General features: G+C 44.8%; 1 protein-coding gene across 2 annotated transcripts in view; it reads left to right on the forward strand.

The window, feature by feature from the left end:
• Positions 1-20,920, forward strand: part of mpped2a (metallophosphoesterase domain containing 2a) — a 210,235-nt gene that overhangs the window by 99,628 nt on the left and 89,687 nt on the right. For both annotated transcript variants that reach the window (XM_072272830.1, XM_072272829.1), the window contains exon 4: positions 5,592-5,817. In XM_072272830.1, coding sequence (XP_072128931.1) covers positions 5,592-5,817 — 226 coding nt within the window. The remainder of the gene's footprint in view (positions 1-5,591; positions 5,818-20,920) is intronic.

The following is a 20,920-nucleotide window of genomic DNA, read 5'->3' on the forward strand; positions in this document are numbered from 1 at the left end:
TCATCCCTAACAATCGATTCCAACAACTTCCCAACCACTGATGTCAGGCTAACATGTCTATAGTTTCCTTCTGCTGCCTCTCACCCTTTTAAATAGCGAAGTAACATTTGCAATTTTCCAGTCATCTAGTACAATGCCAGAATCTATCGATTCTTGAAAATCATCGTTAATGCCTCTGCAATCTCTCCAGGTACTTCCTTCAGAACCCGAGGGTGCATTCCATCAGGTCCAGGAGATTTATCCACACTCAGACCATTAAGCTTCCTGAGCACCTTCTCAGTCATAATTTTCACTGCACAAACTTCACTTCCCTGACACTCTTGAATGTCCGGTACACTGCAAATGTCTTCCACTGTGAAGACTGATGCAAAATACGCATTCAGTTCCTCTGCCATCTCCGCTTCTCTCATTACAATATCTCCAGTGTCATTTTGTATTGGTCCTATATCTACCCTCAACTCCCTCTTCCCCTTTATATACTTAAAAAAGCTTTTGTATCTTTGATATAAGTCGCCAGCTTCCTTTCATAATTAATTTTTTCCTTCCTAATGACCTTCTTAGTTTCCTTCTGCAAGTTTTTAAAAGCTTCCCAATCCTCTATCTTCCCACTAGCTTTGGCTTCCCTGTATGCCCTCTCTTTTGCTTTTACTTTGACTCTGACTTCACTTGTCAGTCATGGTAGTGTCCTTTTTCCCTTTGAAAATTTTTTGAATATATCCGTCCTGCACTTCCTCATATTTTGCAGAAACTCCAGCCACTGCTGCTCTGCTGTCCTTCCTGCAAATGTCCCTTTCCAGTCAACTTCGGCCAGTTCCTCTCTCATGCCATTGTAATTTCTTTTATTCTATTGAAATACCAACACATAGGATTTTATTTTCTTTCCTTCTCAAATTTCAATGTGTACTTGATCATATTGTGACCACTGTTCCCTAAGGGTTCCTTAACCTTAAGCTCTCTTATCACCTCCGGATCATTGCACAACACCCAATCCAGCACAGCCGATCCCCTAGTGGGCTCAATAACAAGCTGTTCTAAAAAGCTATCCCTTAGACATTCGACAAATTCTCTCTCTCGAGGTCCCGTACTGACCTGGTTTTCCCAACCCACCTTCATGTTAAAATCCCCAACGATTATCATGGCATTGTCCTTCTGACATGGCTTTTCTATCTCCCGCTGTATTTTGTAATCCACATCCTGGCTGCTGTTTGGAGGCCTGTATACAACTGCCATTAGGGTCCTTTTACCCTTGCCATTTCTTAGCTCAACCCATAAAGACGCTACACCTTCCAATCCTATGTCATCTCTTTCTAAATGATTTAATATTGGTTCTTGTACACAGAGCCACAGCACCCCCCCTGCCTACTAACCTATCTTTCTGATACACTGTATATCCTTGGACGTTCAGCTCCCAATGGCAGCCATCCTTCCACTGGCTGTGATTAAGCCTCATCCCCTGCCTGTTCTTTCCATAATCTTGGTTACACTCTATCTTTGATTTATTTCTGTTTTCCCCTTCCTCAACCCTATCATTCCTGTTTCCATTCCCCTGCCACATTAGTTTAAACCCTCCCTAACAGCTCTATTAAATGTGCCTGCTAGGATAATGGACCCCTTTGGGTTCAGGTGTAACCCGTACTTTTTGTACAGGTCGTACCGCCCCCTGAAGAGGCCCCAATGATCCAGGAATTTGAAGTCCTGCCCCCTACACCAGTCTCTCAGCCACGCATTAATATGCCTGATCATGCTATTCTTGCACTCGCTAGCATGTGGCACAAGCAACAATCCTGAGATTGCTACCCTGGAGGTCCTGCTTTTCAGCTTCCTACCTAACTCCCTGAATTCTCTCTTCAGGACCTCCTCCCTTTTTCTACTTATGTCATTGGTACCAACGTGTACCAAGACTTCTGGCTGGTCACCCTCTCCCTTCAGAATACTCTGCACCTAATCCGAGACATCCCGTACCCTGGCTCCTGGGAGGCAACACACCATGCGGGTATCTCTATCAGGCTGACAGAACCTCCTGTCCGTTCCCCTCACTATAGAATCCCCTGTGACTACCGCATTCCTCATCTTCCTCTTTCCCTTCTGCTCCACGGAACCAGGCTCAGTGCCAGAGACCCAATCGCCGTGGTCGTCCTCTGTCAGGTCAACCCCCTCAACCGCATCCAAAATGAGATGACGATTACTGAGGGGGTTGGCCACAGGGGTGTCCTCTACTATCTGAGCTCTTCCCTTCACTTCCCTGACCGTCACCCACTTATCTAACTCCTTCAGCCTTTCCTTCCCCCACATGCCTGGCTTCATCTATCACCTACTAGCTAGACCTCCTTCCCCTCCCTGTAGTATCTTAGTCTGGCTTCTTCCCCCTTCCTTTCCAGTCCTGATGAAGGGTTTTGGCCCAGATCTTTATTGGTCTCCACAGAGGAATGCCCTGACCTGAAGCATTTTGTGTGTGTTTTTTACTCAGTAGCCCAAGTCCATAATACCAAAAGACACAGGAGCAGAATTCAGATCATTGAGTCTGCTCTATGTATCATCTCCCCGCTGGGGAACTGGTCTCTTCTTTGGAGCGAAGGAGGACGAGAAGTGGTTTGATAAATGTGTACGGTAATAAAAGGCTTAGATCGAATGGACAGCCAGAAACTTTTCCCCATGGTGGATATGGCTAAAACACAGAGGCATAACTTTGAAGTGTTTGGGGAAAAGTATAGAGAGGATGTCAGAGGTAGGTTTTTTTTTGCGCAGAGAATGTTGGGTGTGTGGACAGATGTACTGAGGAGTGTTATGCAGGGGCAGCGGCACAGGATCAGAAAAAGCTGCACAGGGTTTGTAAACTCAGACAGCCCCATCATGGGCACCAACCATCCCAGCACCAAGGACATCTTCAAAAGGTGATGCCTCGAAAATGTGGTATTCATCATTAAGGACCCCCATGCCCTTTTCGCATGGCTACCAACTGGGAGTAGGGATAGGAGGCCTTTCTACTTGGAAGGAAGGAAGACAGGAGGTGACTTGATAAAGGTGTACAAGGTGAAGAGAGCGGTAGATTGAGTGCACAGCCAGAGACTTTTTCCCAGGACAGAAGGATGCAATTGGTTAGACCGCATTTGGAGTATTGTGAGGAGTTTTGTGCTCCATATCTAAGAAAGGAGGCGTTGGCATTGGAAAGGTGGTTTACAAGAATGGCCTGGGAATGAAAGGTTTAACGTATGAGGATTGTTTGAGGGCTCTGAACCTGTACTTGCTGCAGTTTAGAAAAATGAGCGGTTCAGAATCAGTGTCCGGTTTAGTATCACTAACGTATGTCCTGAAGTTCATTGTTTCGTGGCAGCAGTTCAGTGCAATACATAAAAAATACTATTACTTGGAATAAGAAACATAAAAAATAATGTAGAGCAAAAAGAGAGCATAACCGTGAAGTAGTGTTCATGGGTTTATGGACTTGTACTTTATACTTTATTGTCGCCAAACGATTGATACTAGAACGTACAATCATCACAGCGATATTTGATTCTGCGCTTCCCGCTCCCTGGATTACAAATCGATAGCAAATGTTAAAAATTTAAATTATAAATCATAAATAGGAAATAGAAAAATGGAAAGTAAGGTAGTGCAAAAAAACCAAGAGGCAGGTCCGGATATTTGGAGGGTATGGCCCAGATCTGGTTCAGGATCCGTTCAGCAGTCTTATCACAGTTGGAAAGAAGCTGTTACCAAATCTGGCCGTACGAGTCTTCAAGCTCCTGAGCCTTCTCCCAGAGGGAAGAGGGACGAAAAGTGTGTTGGCTGGGTAGGTCGTGCCCTTGATTATCCTGTCAGCACTGCTCCAACAGTGTGCGGTGTAAAGTGGGTCCACGGACGGAAGATTGGTTTGTGTGATGAGCTGCGCCGTGTTCACGATCTTCTGCAGCTTCCTTCGGTCTTGGACAGGACAACTTCCATACCAGGTTGTGATGCACCCTAAAAGAATGCTTTCTACGGTGCATCTATAAAAATTAGTGAGAGTTTTAGGGGACAGGCCAAATTTCTTTAGTTTTCTCAGGAATTAAAGGCGCTGGTGGGCCTTCTTGGCAGTGAACTCTGCTTGCTTGAACCAAGTCAGGTCATTTGTGATTTGTGACCATTCTGAAATCTGATGCGGAAGGGAAGAAGCTGTTCCTAAAATGATAAGTATGTGTCTTCTGGCTCCTGTCCCTACTGCCTGGTGGCAGCAATGAGAAGCAGGCATGTCCTGGGTGCTGGGGGTTCTTCATGATGGATGCCGCCTGTTTCAGGCATCGCCTTCTGAAGGTGCCCTCGATGCTGGGGAGGCTAGTGCCCATGATGGCACTGGCTGAGTTTACAACTCAGCAGGTTTTCCTGATCCTGTGCAGTAGCCCCTCCATACCAGACAGTGACATATCAAATCTCCCAATGAAATATAGCTGCTGGAGTTCCTTCTTCAAATATTGAAAGGCCTAGATAGAATGGACATGGAGTGTCTGCTTCCAGTAGTGGGAGAGGCATTGGACTAGCTACCTGAAGGTCGTGTGTTCGAGCCCCGTACCAAGGGTACATGTTGTGTCCTTGAGCAAGGCACTTAATCACACATTGCTCTGCGACGACACTGGTGCCAAGCTGTATGGGTCCTGATGCCCTTCCCTTGGACAACATTGGTGTCATGGAGAGGGGAGACTTGCAGCATGGGCAACTGCTGGTCTTCCATACAACCTTGCCCAGGCCTGCTCCCTGGAGAGTGAAGACTTTCCAGGCGCAGATCCATGGTCTCGCAAAACTAACGGATGCCTTAAAGTGGGAGAGTCTAGGACCAGAAGGCACAGCCTCAGAATACAAGGACTTCCCTTTAGAACAGTGAAGAGGAGGAATATCTTTAGCCAGAGGTTTGTGAATCAGACAGCTGTGGGGTCAAGTATTGGGTATATTTAATATGGAGGCTAATAGGTAGTATGGGTGTTAAAGATTATGGGGAGAAGGCAAGAGAATAGGGGTTGAGAGGGAAAATAAATCAACCGTGGCAGAGAGATTTGATAGGCCAAATGGCCTAATTCTGCCCCACTGTCTTTATTGTATTATTATTACTGTCATGTGTACTGTTTACTTTGTAAACTTCAGACAAACAAGGGATTTCATTGCACCCTGGTATATTTGACAATACACTATTTTGAAGTAATGTCATTGGAGCCTTTGACACAATTGGCTCTTGCAGTGACATAACCAAGGTTTATAACGTTCACCACCATTTGCATTGACGTCATCAGCTGTCATCCATAATCAAAGTAACAGATTTTTGAAACAGCACGCAGTTTCATCAGAATGCTTTGTAACTGCCTGATCTTGCAGAAGGTATCTGCCTACTTAATATGCTGTTTTATTCAGCCCTATATAAATCCAGGGGACAGGGGCACAACGGTGTTTATTGAATAATTAAGGAAGATTATTAGTGCCTGGTGCAACCTTTTGTTGTTATTGCGACAATTGCTCTGGCAGCTCTTTTCATTTTTAAAACATTCTTTCTCTTGCCCTATGCGTGAACCTCGAGCGTGTTTAACAAGGGAGAAGATTGTAATTAAGTGTCTCATTTGCAATTACAGGAACCCTTCCCTATGAATATAAAATAGTCATCGCTGGAAACCATGAACTGACGTTTGATAAGGACTTCGTTGCCGAGCTAGTGAAGCAGGATTATTACCGCTTCCCATCTGTCTCGAAGTTGAAGCCTGAGGACTTTGACAATGTCCAATCGCTTCTGACCAATTGTATTTACGTGCAAGACTCGGAAGTGACCGTAAAAGGGTTTCAGATCTACGGTACACCGTGGTAAGTGTGGAATTTTAGCTGCCCTGCATCTGTCAATAACCGTACAGAAAGTAGAGGAAACAGGGAATCCTGTAAGGCTGGGCGGCATCTGTGTAAAGTTGAGTTCTGGTACTGCTGTCACGAAATAACAAATTTTCACAACATATGAAATGAAAGGGTTAACATATAAAGAAGCATTTGGTGGCTCTGGGTCGGTCCTGACTGGAGTTCAGAAGAATGAGGGAGGATCTCATTGAAACCTACTGAATATTGAAAGGCCTGGATGGGGTGGACGTTGAGAGGATATTTCCTATAGCAGGAGCGTCACAGCCTCGGTATGGAAGGATGCCCCTGTAGAAAAGAGATAAGAAAACAGTTCTTCAGCCAGACGGTGGTGAATCCGTGGCGTTAATTGCCACAGATGACTGTGGTGGCCAAGTTATTGACTGTATTTAAAGTGGAGGTTGATAATTTCTTGATCATTAAGGGTGTGAAAGGATACAGGGGAAGTGCAGGATAATGGAGTTGAAAGGAAAAAGCAAATAGCGGAGCAGATTCGATGGGCAGAATGGCCTAATTCTGTTCCAAAGTCTCATGATTTTATGGTCCTATTGTCGTATGCATAGGTGCAATGTAAAACTGGCAGATCCATCCCATGCACGTCATCCATAGAAACAACATTCACCAGAAAAACAAACATTTGGGGAGGGAGCAGAAGAGGATTACCAGGGTGTTGCCTGGATTAGAGGGCATCTGCTATAACAAGAGGCTGAAAAAAATGGGCTGTTTTCTCTGGTGGCGGAGGCTGAGGGGAGATCTGATAGAGGCTTATAAAATTATGAAGGGCAGAGATAGAGTAGACAGGGAGTATCACTGAAATATGTAATACCAAAGGGTATATATTTAGGGTGAGGGGGTAATTTCAAAGGAGTATTTTTTTTACACTGAGTGCTGGGTGCCTGGAATATGCTTCCTCGGGTGGTGGTAGAGGCGGAAACATTATTAGTCTGAGGGTAGAATTGTAACGTTCGCAACTTTCGAGGATATTTCCCTTGGGATCAATAAAGTATGGCTATGACTATGTCCTGTGGGGGTGTGCCTTGTTCGGATTGTCAAAAGTCACTTCTATTGTGATTGATTAGTTTACAAACTGCAGCTGCAATTTTCCTATTGGTTAGCTGCCTGGTGTTCAGTTTCAAATATCCTGGGTATATAAAATAGCTCGTGTATTTAAAGCGTATATAAAATCTTCCTTTGTTTAAGGCAAGGAGGCAGATGACGACTGGGAAGGTATGCTCTGCACGCACTTTAAACTAAGTATATTTGTTGAATGTACGTATATATAGTCAGCTTTGTAGTGTCTGTACCTTAAGGAATGTGAATGGTCAATATTTACTGTTTGTAAATAAATGAGTGATATGCTTATTTGTAGTCAGTGCATTTCCTGTCTCACTTGCTGGACCCACAAACTTGATTATCGTCACATTTATGAGGGATAGTTCCGTTCTATGCAGGTTGGCACTTTCATTGTACTCTGGATAATGGACTACCTGACTGGCAGACCGCAGCTTGAGCAGCTTTAGAGCTGTGTGTCAGACATGGCTATAAACAGCACTGGGGCACCACAAGGGTCTGTATTGTCTCCCTTCCAGCCTTACCCTGTATACCTTGGACTTCAGATACAACACTGAGTCATGTCACCTGCAGAAATTCTCTGATGACTCAAAAATAGTTGGGAGTATAAAGGGAGGACAGGAGGATGAATACAGGGCCCTGGCGGAGGACTTTGCCAAATGGTGCAAGCTGAATCATCTGCAGCTCAACATTAGTAAGACAAAAGAGATGGTGATGGACTTTAGGAAGACTAAGCTTGCGCTGCTCCCTGTTACTATTGATGGTGAGGACGTGGATGTGGTGAGGATCTACAAGTACCTGGGGTATACCTGGATGACAGACTGGAATGGACCACCAACACAGAGCCTGCATTACAAGAAGGGCCAGAGTCACCTCTACTCACTGTGGAGACTGAGGTCCTTTGGAGTCTGCAGGCCTCTCCTTCACACGTTCTACCAGTCTGTTGTCACCGGAACAATCTTCTACACAGTGGTGTGCTGGGGCAATGACATCAACATGGGTGATGCCAAAAGGCTCAATAAACTGATTAGAAAGGCTGGCTGTTATAGGAGTCAAACTGGACACTCTGGAGGCTGTGGTAGAACACAAGACCCTACGGAAAATCTTGACAATCCTGGACAATGTTTCTCATCCTCTGCATGCCACCTTGACTGAACAGAGAAGCGCTTTCACTAGTAGACTAAGACAAATGCGCTGCTCCAAAGAGCGCGATATGAGGTCATTCTTACCATTGGCCATTAGGCTCTATAATGAGTCAACCTGTAGCCGAGGAAGTGATGACCCTCTCCTGTTAGACTGTTTAAGGTAATTTATTTTATTTCTTCTTCTTCCTTTTCTCATATTTACATATCTGTGCACTTGTAATGCTACTGTGACACTGTAATTTACTTTGGGATCAATAAACTATCTTTGAGTCTACTATGGACTTCTAAACTGCTGGAGGAGCTCAGCTAGTCAGGCAGCATCTATGGAAATTAATGAACAGTCAACATTTTGGGCCGAGAGACTTCATCAGGATTGGAAAAGAAGGGGGAAGTGAGGAAAACAGAAGGATATGGACATTGCGTAGGCAGAAGAGATTAGTTTGTGGGCGAAGGGCCTATCCCTGAGATGTACTGTTCTATAGTCTAAACCTAAATGATATACAATTTTTACTAGAAATAATGCAATTTTTAAAAAAGAGAAAAAGGGGTCAATAATTCAGGCTCATATTTGCAACATCTGCGATTAGTTTGAAATTCACTGGTTTATTTATTTAGAGACAGGAACAGGCTCTTCCGTCCCAGTGTGCCTGTGCGGCCCAATTACACCCATGTGACCAGTAGGCAGCCCTCGATCCCAGAGGACCACGCGTTTGTGCCTCTGGTGGACTGTGTCCTCTCCAGGGCACGAGCCTGAGCAGGAAGATATGAACCGGCTGTTGCCCATGCAGCGGGTTCCCCCCCTCCACGTCACTGATGTAGTCCAAGGGAAGGGCAAACACTGATACAGCTTGGCACCAGTGCCTTGATTAATACTCATTCCTGTTCTGCCCTTTTTAAAACAATTTACTCTGTCGCTTTTGCTAACTCAGAGAGGACTGCAGTGTGAGTATGGGTCTCCTGGCCACGCTGATTGGCGCCAGAATGTGTGTCGACATTTGTCGGCTGTCCCCAGCGCATCCTTAAGTTGTGTTGGTTGTTGACACAAATCGCCCATTTCACTGTGTGCAAATGTTATAAGTCTGAATCTGATCATGCTAGCAACACATTAAACTGCTTCAGAGTGGGAGAAGGAGACAGACACAATGAAATTTATAATTGAGAAAATGAAGTTCCTCAGAAACCAGGACTCCAGATGACTAAGTTTATTGGAAAAGGTACAGCAACATTCTGTAGTTGTACAGGAACGTGAGCTTGTAAAAGAATAAAAGATTGGTGCTTGGATCCCCTGCTGCTTCTGGATCATATCAGAAGGTTTCTATAAACTTTGGCGGCACCATGGCAAATTGCATTGAGTCTGGATGTGTAGAGTGGGTCAGGAGGTAAAATAAAACGAAAAGTAGTTTATGATAGCAAAAAAATTGCTTTGGGTGCAGATGGTGGTTTCCAAGTGGACTTCACCCACCCTAGAACCTGCTCCAGGCAAGGACCTCTGCAAGAACAAAGGCAGCAGAAAACAGTGCCCCAGGCCACTGGCTTTAAACATGGGTAGTAGTCAGGAAGGAGGCGAGACGCGGCAGGAGAGCAGAAGCTGGAAACCGAACAGCCTTTCAGGCCCCCATACAGCTGGGGGAAGGAACACTGCGTGAGTGATTCACAGCCAAAACCTTTACCTCAGGACAGCTCCCCAGTAGAAGCGGAGCACTGCTATTGTCCTCGGCCTGAGCTATAACAGGTATTTTTAATGTAGCCGAGATGATCTGTATCTGTGTTGCATTTTTCTTGAAACAAGATAATAACACTAGAACACTCACACTCAGTAGTCATTTTAGGTACATCCTGAACTTAATTAATGGCCCCAATATATGTTCATGGTCCTCTACTGCTGTAGCCCATTCACTTCAAGGTTCAAAGTGTTTTGTGTTCAGAGATACTCTTCTGCACACCACTGTTGAAGTGTGTAGTTATTTGAGTTACTGTCACCTTCTTGTCATTTTGAACCAGTCTGGCCATTCTCCTCTGACCTTTCTCATTAACAAGGTGTTTTCACCAACAGAACTGCTGCTCACTGGATGTTTTGTTTAAACACCATTCTCTGTAATTCTAGAGACTGTGTCTGAAGATCCCAGGAGGTCAGCAGTTTCTGAGATGCTCGGACCTGGCATCAACAATCATTAGGCAAACAACAGGAATTCTGCAGATGCTAGAAATTCAAGCAACACACATCAAAGTTGCTGGTGAACGCAGCAGGCCAAGCAGCAACTTTGATGTGTGTTGCATCAACAATCATTCCACAGTTAAATCCACTTAGATCCCATTTCTTCCCCATTCTGCTGTTTGGCCTGAACCTCCTGACCATGTCTGCATGCTTTTACGCAGTGAGTTGCTGCCACACAATTGTCTGTTTAGATATTTGCATTAACGAGCAGGTGTATTTAATAAAGTGGCCACTGAGTGCATGTTTAAGTAGGAGAATGTATATCTTCAAAAAGTAGTGCTTCAAGAAGGTGACATCCATCATGAAGGGCCCTCACCATTTAGGACATGACCACTTCTCGTTACTACCATCAGAGAGGAGGTACAGGATCACTCCGTGATTTAGGAACAGCTCCTTCCCATCCGCTAAATGATTTCATAATGTTCCATGAACAAAATCTTACCATTTCGCTCTCTTTGCACAATTTTTAATTTTTCATATATTCCTCTTGTAATTCATAGTCATTTTTATGTCTTACACTGTACTGCTGCTGCAAAACAATAAATTTCCTGACATACAGTATGTCAGTGGTAATAACCCTGATTCTGATTCTAACAGGCTTTTAGCTAGACCTATGAATATGAAGGAAATGTTGGTATATGAATGATACACAGGAGAGGGAAGTTTACTATAAATTGCTATTGGTATTGGTTAATTACACTGAACAACAAAGATTTTGTTTTCTCATTTTTTGGGGGGCATATCTTATAGATTTTGGGCTGCTGGTCATGAAAATCACCATGAAACTTATCTATCACGCACTGTTTTTAAAAAAAAAATACCTATATTGTTATTTCAATTCATAATTCAAGTCAGAATAACTGATGCCAAGATTAAGGAAGGCATTTTTGTTGGTCCACAAATCAAACAGGTGATTAATAACAGGCAATTGGAAGAACTTCTAGTGGGACTGGAGAAAATTGCATGGAAGGCATTCAAGGATGTTGAAAATTTTCTTGGCAACTACAGAGCACCAAGCTACGTGCAGCTGGTTGACAAGCTGCTACAAGCGTACAAAACCATGAAGTGCTAAAGATTCATTTTCTGCATTCTCATTTAGACTTCGTCCCTGCAAATCTTGGCGCTGTCAGTGACTAGCATGGAGAAAAGTTTCACAGGACATTGCAGTCATGGAGAAACAGTGTCAGAGTAACTGGAATCTATCAATACTGGCTGATTATTGTTGGACAACTTGAGCGAGAAGCCTCAGACACTGAGTACAAATCAAAATCATCAATAAACCATTTTTAGCTTAGTTGAACTATTACAAGGCAACAGCGCCATTATGCAGTTGAACACATTATATTCAATAAAAGTTCATTTCTTATTTCTCCAAATTACTATGTGATGCAAATAGTCTGAAATCATGTTTGCATTCAGCTTCAAGCGGTCTATCGTAAACAAATTTCTGATTAAGCAACACTTCTGAAAAAATGTAAAAATGAAAAAGTGTATTGCCACATATACCAAGATACAGTGAAAAGCTTGTCTTGCATACTGTTCATACAGATCAGATCATTACACAGTGTATTGAGGATGAACATAGGAAAACATGCAGGAGGAGGAGATAGCAGCTCACCGTGCGCGCGCAGCCCTCCGGTAAAAATGATATCGTATCCGTTAAATAGGGGCCGTGGACAATTCTGATTTGATGGAGACAGACGTGAAAGCACAGAGGAACATCTGGAGAAATTTCTGAAACGCCAGTTCGCTGCCGTTGTTACTGTGCGATCGAGAAACCTTACGAAGGGAAGGCCCCAAAATCCTCCAGCTTTGCCTGCTGCTGGCGACCGAGATTGAGGTCAAATCATTCAGATAGAGATGGTGCTCAGTACTCGGTGTTGGAGGGCTGATCGGAGGCTCAAAGTTTTCGGATGACTCAGAGTCGGACTGTGGTTGGGCATGGCAGGGAGAGTTTTCTTCCTTCTCCCGTCTGCGTGAGAAGTGGGACATTTGACAGACTGAACTTTTTACTGTGCCATGGCCTGTTCTTCATCAAATTATGGTATTGTTGCACTGTTGTAACTATATGTTATAATTATGTGGTTTTGTCAGTTTTTTCAGTCTTGGTCTGTCCTGTGTTTCTGTGATATCACACCAGAGGAAATATTGTATCATTTCTTAATACATGCATTACTAAATGACAATAAAAGAGGACTGCATGTCTTCATAATCTAAAAATCTAAAACATCAGTGTAGAATAAAGTGTAACAGCTGCAGAGAAAGTGCAGTGCAGGTAAATGAAGTGTAAGACCACAACGAGATAGACTGTGAGGTCAAGAATCCTTATGAAGGATCTTGGCCCAAAATGCCGACTGCTTATTCCCTCCATAGATGCTGCCTGACTTGCTGAGTTCGTCCAGCATTTTGTGTGTGTTGTCTGGTGGTAATGATTTCCCACTGGGAGCTGGTGTATCGGGTGTGGAATCCAGACAAGGTGAGTGGTTGTTGAAACCTCTGCACTCTTCCAGCTCAGTTTCTGACACAGCTTCCGCTTTTACTTCTTAAGTCCAACTCTGAACGTTCGGCCCCACCACCTTCTGACCATCTTTCTTTAAAGCGACTAGTGAAAACTGGCCTTCTGATACAAAAACACAAGAGACTCTGCAGGTGCTAGAGGTCCAGGGCGACACGCACGAAGTGCTGCAGCAACTCAGCAGGCCAAATTTATTCCTTTATTTACTTTATACTTTATTGTCGCCAAACAATTGATACTAGAACGTACAATTATCACAGCGATATTTGATTCTGCGCTTCCCGCTCCCTGGATTACAAATCGATAGCAAATGTTAAAAATTTAAATTATAAATCATAAATAGAAAATAGAAAAATAGAAAGTAAGGTAGTGCAAAAAAACCGAGAGGCAGGTCCGGATATTTGAAACGTACGGCCCAGATCCAGGTCAGGATCCGTTCACAGTTGGAAAGAAGCTGTTCCCAAATCTGGCCGTGCGAGTCTTCAAGCTCCTGAACCTTCTCCCGGAGGGAAGAGGGACGAAAAGTGTATTGGCTGGGTGGGTCGTGTCCTTGATTTTCTTGGTAGCATTGCTCTGACAGCGTGCGGTGTAAAGTGAGTCCAAGGACGGAAGATTGGTCTGTGTGATGTGCTGCGCCGTGTTCACGATCTTCTGCAGCTTCTTCCGGTCTTGGACAGGACAACTTCCATACCAGGTTGTGATGTACCCTAGAAGAATGCTTAGTGAAAATTGTGAGGGTTTTAGGGGACAGGCCAAATTTCTTTAGTTTTCTCAGGAAGTAAAGGCACTGGTCGACCTTCTTGGCAGTGGACTCTGCTTGGTTGGACCAAGTCAGGTCATTTGTGATATTGACCCCAAGGAACTTAAAGCTTTTGACCTATTCCACTTGCGCACCACCGATGTAAATTGGGTCATGCGGTCCACTACCGGAAAGGAATTAAGAGCCGCTCTTTCGGGTTGAGACCCTTCATAAGAACTGTACCTTCTGATGATGTCAGGCTGCTTTGTGTTCCTATGAAGCTCCTCAGGAGGTATGTGACTGCAGGTTGTTGATGTTGAAAGCATTGTAAGCTTCATGTTTTATCGGTGTTCCAGCCACTGTTTAGTCCTGCCCACACACTGAGATACCACTGGTAATGTGTCTTGTTCAGGATGACGTTCGTAGATCTATTGTTGAAAACTGCAAAAGGTCCGCTCCATGTGAGCTAACTCCATACCCCCTCCCATACTTTAATTGATGAATGTAAATGTTCAAGTTCATTTTTATCTGATTGCACATATATACAAGCAAACAAACCAGCAGTCCTCTGGACCACAGTGCACCCACAATACATACGTATATCATACCCAGCACGTAAACCAAAATCACTTGCCCGAATGTTCCCACAATAAATAGACTCACTTTTCCTCTCATGTTCTCTATATTTATTGCTTATTTATTTAATATTATTTTGTAATTGCACAGTTTGTTGTCTTTTGAACGCTGGATGAACTCCCAAGTTGGTGCAGTCCTTCATTGATTCTGTTATAGTTATTATTCTATACATTTATTGAATTTGCCTGCAAGGAAATGAATCTCAGGGTTGTATACGGTAACATACAAGTATTCTGATAATAAATTTACTTTGAACTTTAAGGTGGCGCTAGGCACAGGAATGTCTGTACCTAAGGTGACTTTGACAGAAAATGATTAAGTAGTGGTGTTTAGGGGTATGGAGGGATGGGTTAGTGGGTGGAGGTGTTGATCAGCCTTACTTCTTGGAGAAGGTAACTGTTTTTGATTCGGGGTCCTAACTTGGCAGCTAGTAACCCCCTCCCTGATGGGAGTGGGACCAACAGTCCATGAGCAGTATTCTTCATAATGTGAACAGCTGTAGTATGCAAGTTTCCTGCACTTGTTGAAAGTGAACCCATGACTACCTGATATTTCTACTAAACTTTGTTATTTTTTAAAAATTTTATTTGGAGATACAGCACAGTTACTATACGGCCATAAGTTATAGGAACAGAATTAGGCCATTTGGCTCATCAAGTCTGCTCCACCGTTTCATTATGGCGGATCCATTTTCCCTCAGTCCCAAGCTCCTGCCTTCTCCTTGTACCTCTTCATGCCCTGACAATCAAACTTTGCCTTCAATATGCCCAATGACTTGGCCTCCACAGCCACCTGTGGCAACGAATTCCACAGATTCACCACGCTCTGGCTAAAGAAATTCCTCCACATCGCTATTCTAATAGGACATTCCTCTATTCTGAACCTGTGTCCTGTCTTTCTCTCTCTCTCTCTTTCCCCCACACAGGAGTTCAACCCTGATAAGTGTGAGGCGGTTCATTTTGGTAGGTCAAATATGATGGCAGTATATATTATTAATGGTAAGACTCTTGGCAGTGTGGAGGATCAGAGGGATCTTGGGGTCCGAGTTCATAGGACACTCAAAGCTGCTGTGCAGGTAACTCTGTGGTTAAGAAGGCATACAGTACATTGGTCTTCATCAATTGTGGGATTGAGTTTAGGAGGCCAGAGGTAATGTTGCAGTTATATAGGACCCTGGTCAGACCACAATTGGAGTACTGGGCTCAGTTCTGGTCGCCTCACCATGGGAAGGATGTGGAAACCATAGAAAGGGTGCAGGGGAGATTTACAAGGATGTTGCCTGGATTGGGGAGCATGCCTTATGAGAACTGGTTGAGTGAACTTGGCCTTTTTTGCTTGGAGCAACGGAGGATGAGAGGTGACCTGATAGAGGTGTACGAGATGATGAGACAATTGATCAGGTGGATAGTCAGAGGCTTTTTCCCGGGGCTGAACTGGCTAGCACGAGAGGGCACAGTTTTAAAGTGCTTGGAAGTAGATACGGAGGAGATGTCAGGGGTATGTTTTTTTACACAGTAGTTGGTGAGTGCATGGAATGGGCTGCCGGCAACGGTGGTGGAGGTGGATAACCATTATGCTGCCGTTGAATTTGCCTTCCCATCGAAGTGAAGGGGGATCTAAAACAGCGGCCTGGGTTATTAATGGATGGTGGAGAATAGACGTCATCCAAGAGTAAAGACCGAAGAGCCCGTGCCTTTTACAGCACTGGAATATCCCACAGACATGCGAGTTCTCCTGAAGTGCAGACTCTGTCAGAATGTTGGAAAAGCAGTAGCCAGCTTTCACACTGCAAACTCCTGCAGGCACGACAGTGATAATCGCCTGATAATGTGTTCTTCATGTTGATCTGGGAGAAAACATAAGAGATTTTGCAGATGCCTGGAAATCCAGAGCAACACACACGAAATGCTGGAGGAACTCAGCAGGTCAGGCAACATCTGTGGAGAGCTTTAAGCCAAGTCCTGATAAAGGGTCACGACCTGTAGAGTTGACTCTTTATTCCTCTCTTTTGGTCCAGGACTAAACATTGGTCAGGACGCCAAGTGAATCTCCACAGCTTTTGCTCCGGTATCCCGGCATCTTTTACATCCGCTTGAGAAGGCAGGCAGGGCCTTGGCTGAATTATCTTACCCAGAGAGTGGAGCCTCTGATGTGAAAAGAGTCAGTGGTGGCTCCGGACCCCAATGCTAAAGCTGGTATTTAGTTAGAGTTGGTTGTCATATATGCTTGGCTGCAGTGAGATTGCTTACTCCCAGAAAGGTAATTGGCCTTGGAACTGAGCAGGAGGCTGACCTCTCCCATTGTGTTACAGGCATCTCAGCTCAGGACACGAGATTACTGTAGTTCCATTTTGTCCCATGTAACCTGTAAACCTTTGTAACCTTCTCCAAATCTTGCACCCCTCCCCATTTCTGTAGCCCCCCTCCAGCCCCTACACCCATCTCCATCTCTGTAACCACCTCAACTTCTACAGACATCCCCATCTCTGTAACCCCCTCCAGCTCCTACACCCACCCCCATCTCTGTGAACCCCTCTGGCATCTACACCCGCCCCCATCTCTGTGACCCCCTCTGACCTCTTCTGGTCCCTACAGCCATCCTCATCTCTGTAACCCCCTTCAGCCCCTACACCACTCGCCATCTCTGCTGCTCCCTCCGGCCCCTAAAACCTTCCCCTTTTGATTACATTGGGTGCTTTATCGAGGCAACAAGAATGTAAACAGGGCTGACGTACTCTATTAGGTATACCTGTGCACCTCAATGATATAATTATCTAATTAGCCAATCTTGTGGCAGCAACTCAATGCATGAAAAAATGCAGACATGGTCAAGAGGTTCAGCTATTGTTGAGAACAAACATCAGAATGGAGAAGAAATGTGATCAAACTGACTTTGACCATGGAATGATTGTTGGTGCAAGACAGTGTGGTTTGAGTGTCTCAGAAACTGCTGATCTCCTAGGACTTTCATGCACAGAAGTCTCTAGAGTTTACAGAGAATGGTGCGAAAGACAAAAATATCCAGTGAGCGGATAAAAAATGCCTTGTTAATGAGAGAGGTCAGGGGAGAATGGCCAGACTGGTTCAAGCCGACAGGAAGGTAACAGTAACTCAAAATGACCTCGTGTTACAGCAGTGTTGTGCAGAAGAGCATCTCTGAACGCACAGCATGTCAAACTTTGAAACGGATGGGCTACAGCAGTGGAAGACCACGAGCTTACAGAACTATACAGGGGGTACCTAATAAAGTGGCCATTAAGTGGATGTTTGTAGTTGATTCCAGACTCAATGATGTGATTCTTTCCTCAGTCTGAAGCAACTCATGAACGTTAGTGCCCTCTACTTCCCATGAAGGAGAAAAAGAAAAGATTGTGTTTCCTGACCAGAATCCAAAAGGATTTTAATCGGAATCAATGAAACAAAAAGGGTCCTCTGACTGTAAATAAATATGAGCCAAGCTGATTATGGCCCAAGTCCTAATATCTTTATGACCTGATCTTGGTATAATGCAGTACAGGTGTTGAATTACGTAACTGCGAGGGCTGACAACCCTTACTAAAGCTAATAGCAGTAACCTGTCAGATTGAATACACCGAGGCTTGACATATTGAGGTCATCGGATAGGGCAAGCTCTGCCAGAATACACTTTCAGGCTGGGGATGAATGAGACGTTTAAGCTTCTACAAGACGCAAATTTATCTGGACTTGCATCGACGTTATGAATCACTTTGCTTCCGTTATGGCACGACTTCGCTGCTCAGGAGCCAGCAGGATTTCCATGCTTTAATTGCGAAAAATCTTTTCAAACGCGCACAGAAGCAGGTGCTCTCGGAACTGTTCAATCCAAGTTCAAGTTTATTGTCACCTAACTGTACACGTGTGAACACAGTGCACCCACAAAACAACACATAACCAAAGTATTACCACACATTAATTAACAAGGTATAATTAAAATGCAAATAGTGAGCAACACAGGTAAACAGCTAGCTGTGCTAGTGATGTGACCTCGGTGGTGGCAGGGTATACATTAGTCTCACAGCGTGAGAGAAGAAGCTGTGACCTAGTCTGGCATTCCTAGTCCCAATGCACCTGTATCTCTCTCTTGATGGTAGTGGATCAAAGAGATTGTGGGATGGGTGGCAGGGATCCTCAACAATGCTTCAGATCCTTCATCTGCAACGTTCTCTGTAAATGTCACCTATAGGGGGAGAGGGAGACCCCAGTGATCCTCTCAGCAGTTTTTCTTATCCTCTGCAAGGTCTTGCAGCTTTCGTACCACACAGTGCAGCCATTGTAACACACACACACGAACATTAACTTATCATAACTACGTGTTGTGTGCTGTATGTGACAATGTACTGTGTTATGCACGAATACTGTGCAGCGCAAACAGCTTGCAGTTGTAGTGCTGAGACCTCAGTGCTGGCAGGGCGACCTATATTTCATTTAGCTGTATACATGTGTATGATTGAATACTTTATTGATCCCGAGGGAAACTGGGTTTCGTTACAGCCGCACCAACTAAGAATAGAGCATAAATATAGCAATACAAAAACCACAAACAATCAAACAACAAAATGCAAACTATGCCAGATGGAAAATAAGTCCAGGACTAGTTTATTGGCTCAGGGTATCTGACCCTCCATGGGAGGAGCTGCAAGTTCGATGGCCACAGGCAGGAACGACCTCCTGTGCCGCCCAGTGTTGTATCTCAGTGGAATATGGCCGAAGTCCAACAGTGAAAAGTTCAATATCCGGTCTACAAACACGTTCCTCGATCGTAATATGACCCGGAATGCACCATCCGTTGTTAACCAGAATGACAATTAAACTTGAACCAGTATTAAAATGATGGATAAAATGGAGAATTCACATGATCACATCACATGACTGCCTGCTCGAATGCCGTAAGGCTTCTATCTACAGGAGTGGTTGGCAGTGGTGAGCCACATCAAGAGTGAATAGGACAGGTGACCAAAGGTTTGGCAAGCACTGTAGGTTCTCAGGAGAACTTCAAAGGAGAAGAGAACTGTGGAGGTCTCAGGAATGAAAGGCACTGGTGTTATTAAGCTCAAGAGATTCTGCACATGTTGGAAAACCAGAATAACACAACAAAATGCTGGAGGAATTCACCCAATGTGCTAGAGGAGCTCAGCAGGTCAGGCTGCATCTATGGATGGGAATAAACGTGTCAGCGATTCCAGTCGAGACCCTTCATCAGGACTGGAAATGAAGAGAAGTCAGAATAAGGAGGTGGGGGAGGGGAGGGGAGGAAGTAGTACGTACAAGGTGGCAGGTGATAGGTGAAATTGGGGGGAAGGGGTAAAAAGCTGGGAAGTTGATTGGTGGAAGATGTAAAGGACTGGAGAAAGAGGAATCTGACAGGAGAGGACAGAAAACCATGGAAACACTCCCAACACGCTGGAGGAACTCAGCAGGTCGGGCAGCATCTGTGGAAAAGATCTGTCGACGTTTTGGGCTGGAACCCTTCATTGGGACTGTAGAGGGAAGGGGCAGAGGCCCTATAAAGAAGACCTCTACAGTCCTGACGAAGGGTTCCGGCCCGAAACGTCGACCGATCTTTTCCACGGATGCTGCCCGACCTGCTGAGTTCCTCCAGCGTGTTGTGAGTGTTGCTTTGACCCCAGCATCTGCAGAGTATTTTGTGTTTACGAAGACCATGGAAGAAAGGGAAGGGGGAGGAGCACCAGAGGGAGGTGATGAGCAGTTAAGAAGACAGAGAAACAGGAATGGGGAATGGTAAAAGGAGAAGAGGAAAGGCAGCAATTACTGGATGTTTGAGAAATCGATGTTCATGCCATCAGGTTGGAGGCTACCCAGATGGAATATAAGATGTTGCTCCTCCAACCTGAGTGTGGCCTCATCGTGGCAGTAGAGGAGGCCATGAACTGTCATGTTGGGATGGGAATGGGAAGTAGAATTGAAAAGGGTGGCCACCAGGAAATTCCGCTTCTTGTGGCGGACGGAGCAAAAGTGTTCAGTGAAACCGTCTCCCAATCTACGTCGGGTGTCACCAATATACAGGAGGCCACACCAGGAGCTCCAGGCACAGTACATGACCCCAGCAGACTCACAGGTGAAGTATTGCCTCACCTGAAAGGACTGTTTGAGGTGCTGACTGGTAGAGTGAGGGAGGAGGTTAGGGGCAGGTGTAGCACTTGTTCCGCTTGCAAGGACAAGTGCTCTGCTCCACTCCTTCGCTCCGTCTGCCACAAAAGGGATTTCCCATGGCCGCCCGTGTCAATTATACTTCCCATTCCCCTATTCTGTCCTGATTGCCCCTCATCCTCCTATAGGCCTGGAGCATGGGAAGCAGGCCCTACAGCCCATCAAGTCTATGCCAGCAATTAGGAACCCACTAGAATACATAACAGTGCAGCACAGGGAGCAGGCCTACTTTAATTAAACTAATAATCGTACATCCAACTAAACTAATCCCTTCTGCCTACACAATGCCCTTATCTCGCCATCCTCTGCACATTCTTGTGCCTGTCTAAGAGACTCTTAAATGCCTCTATGCACTAACACCCATAGCTGAACATTTCATGGCATCCTACAACCCTGTCCTTTCTTCCTTCCTGTCCTTTCTTTCTTCCTGTCCTTTCTTTCTTTCTTCCTGTCCTTTCTTCCTTCCTGTCCTTTCTTCCTTCCTGTCCTTTCTTCCTTCTTGTCCTTTCTTCCTGTCCTTTCTTGTCTGTTTGTCTTCCTTGGGCTTTGCTA

This window comes from Mobula birostris, chromosome 11 (genome assembly GCF_030028105.1).
Source record: "Mobula birostris isolate sMobBir1 chromosome 11, sMobBir1.hap1, whole genome shotgun sequence".
NCBI classification, from domain to species: Eukaryota; Metazoa; Chordata; class Chondrichthyes; order Myliobatiformes; family Myliobatidae; genus Mobula; species Mobula birostris.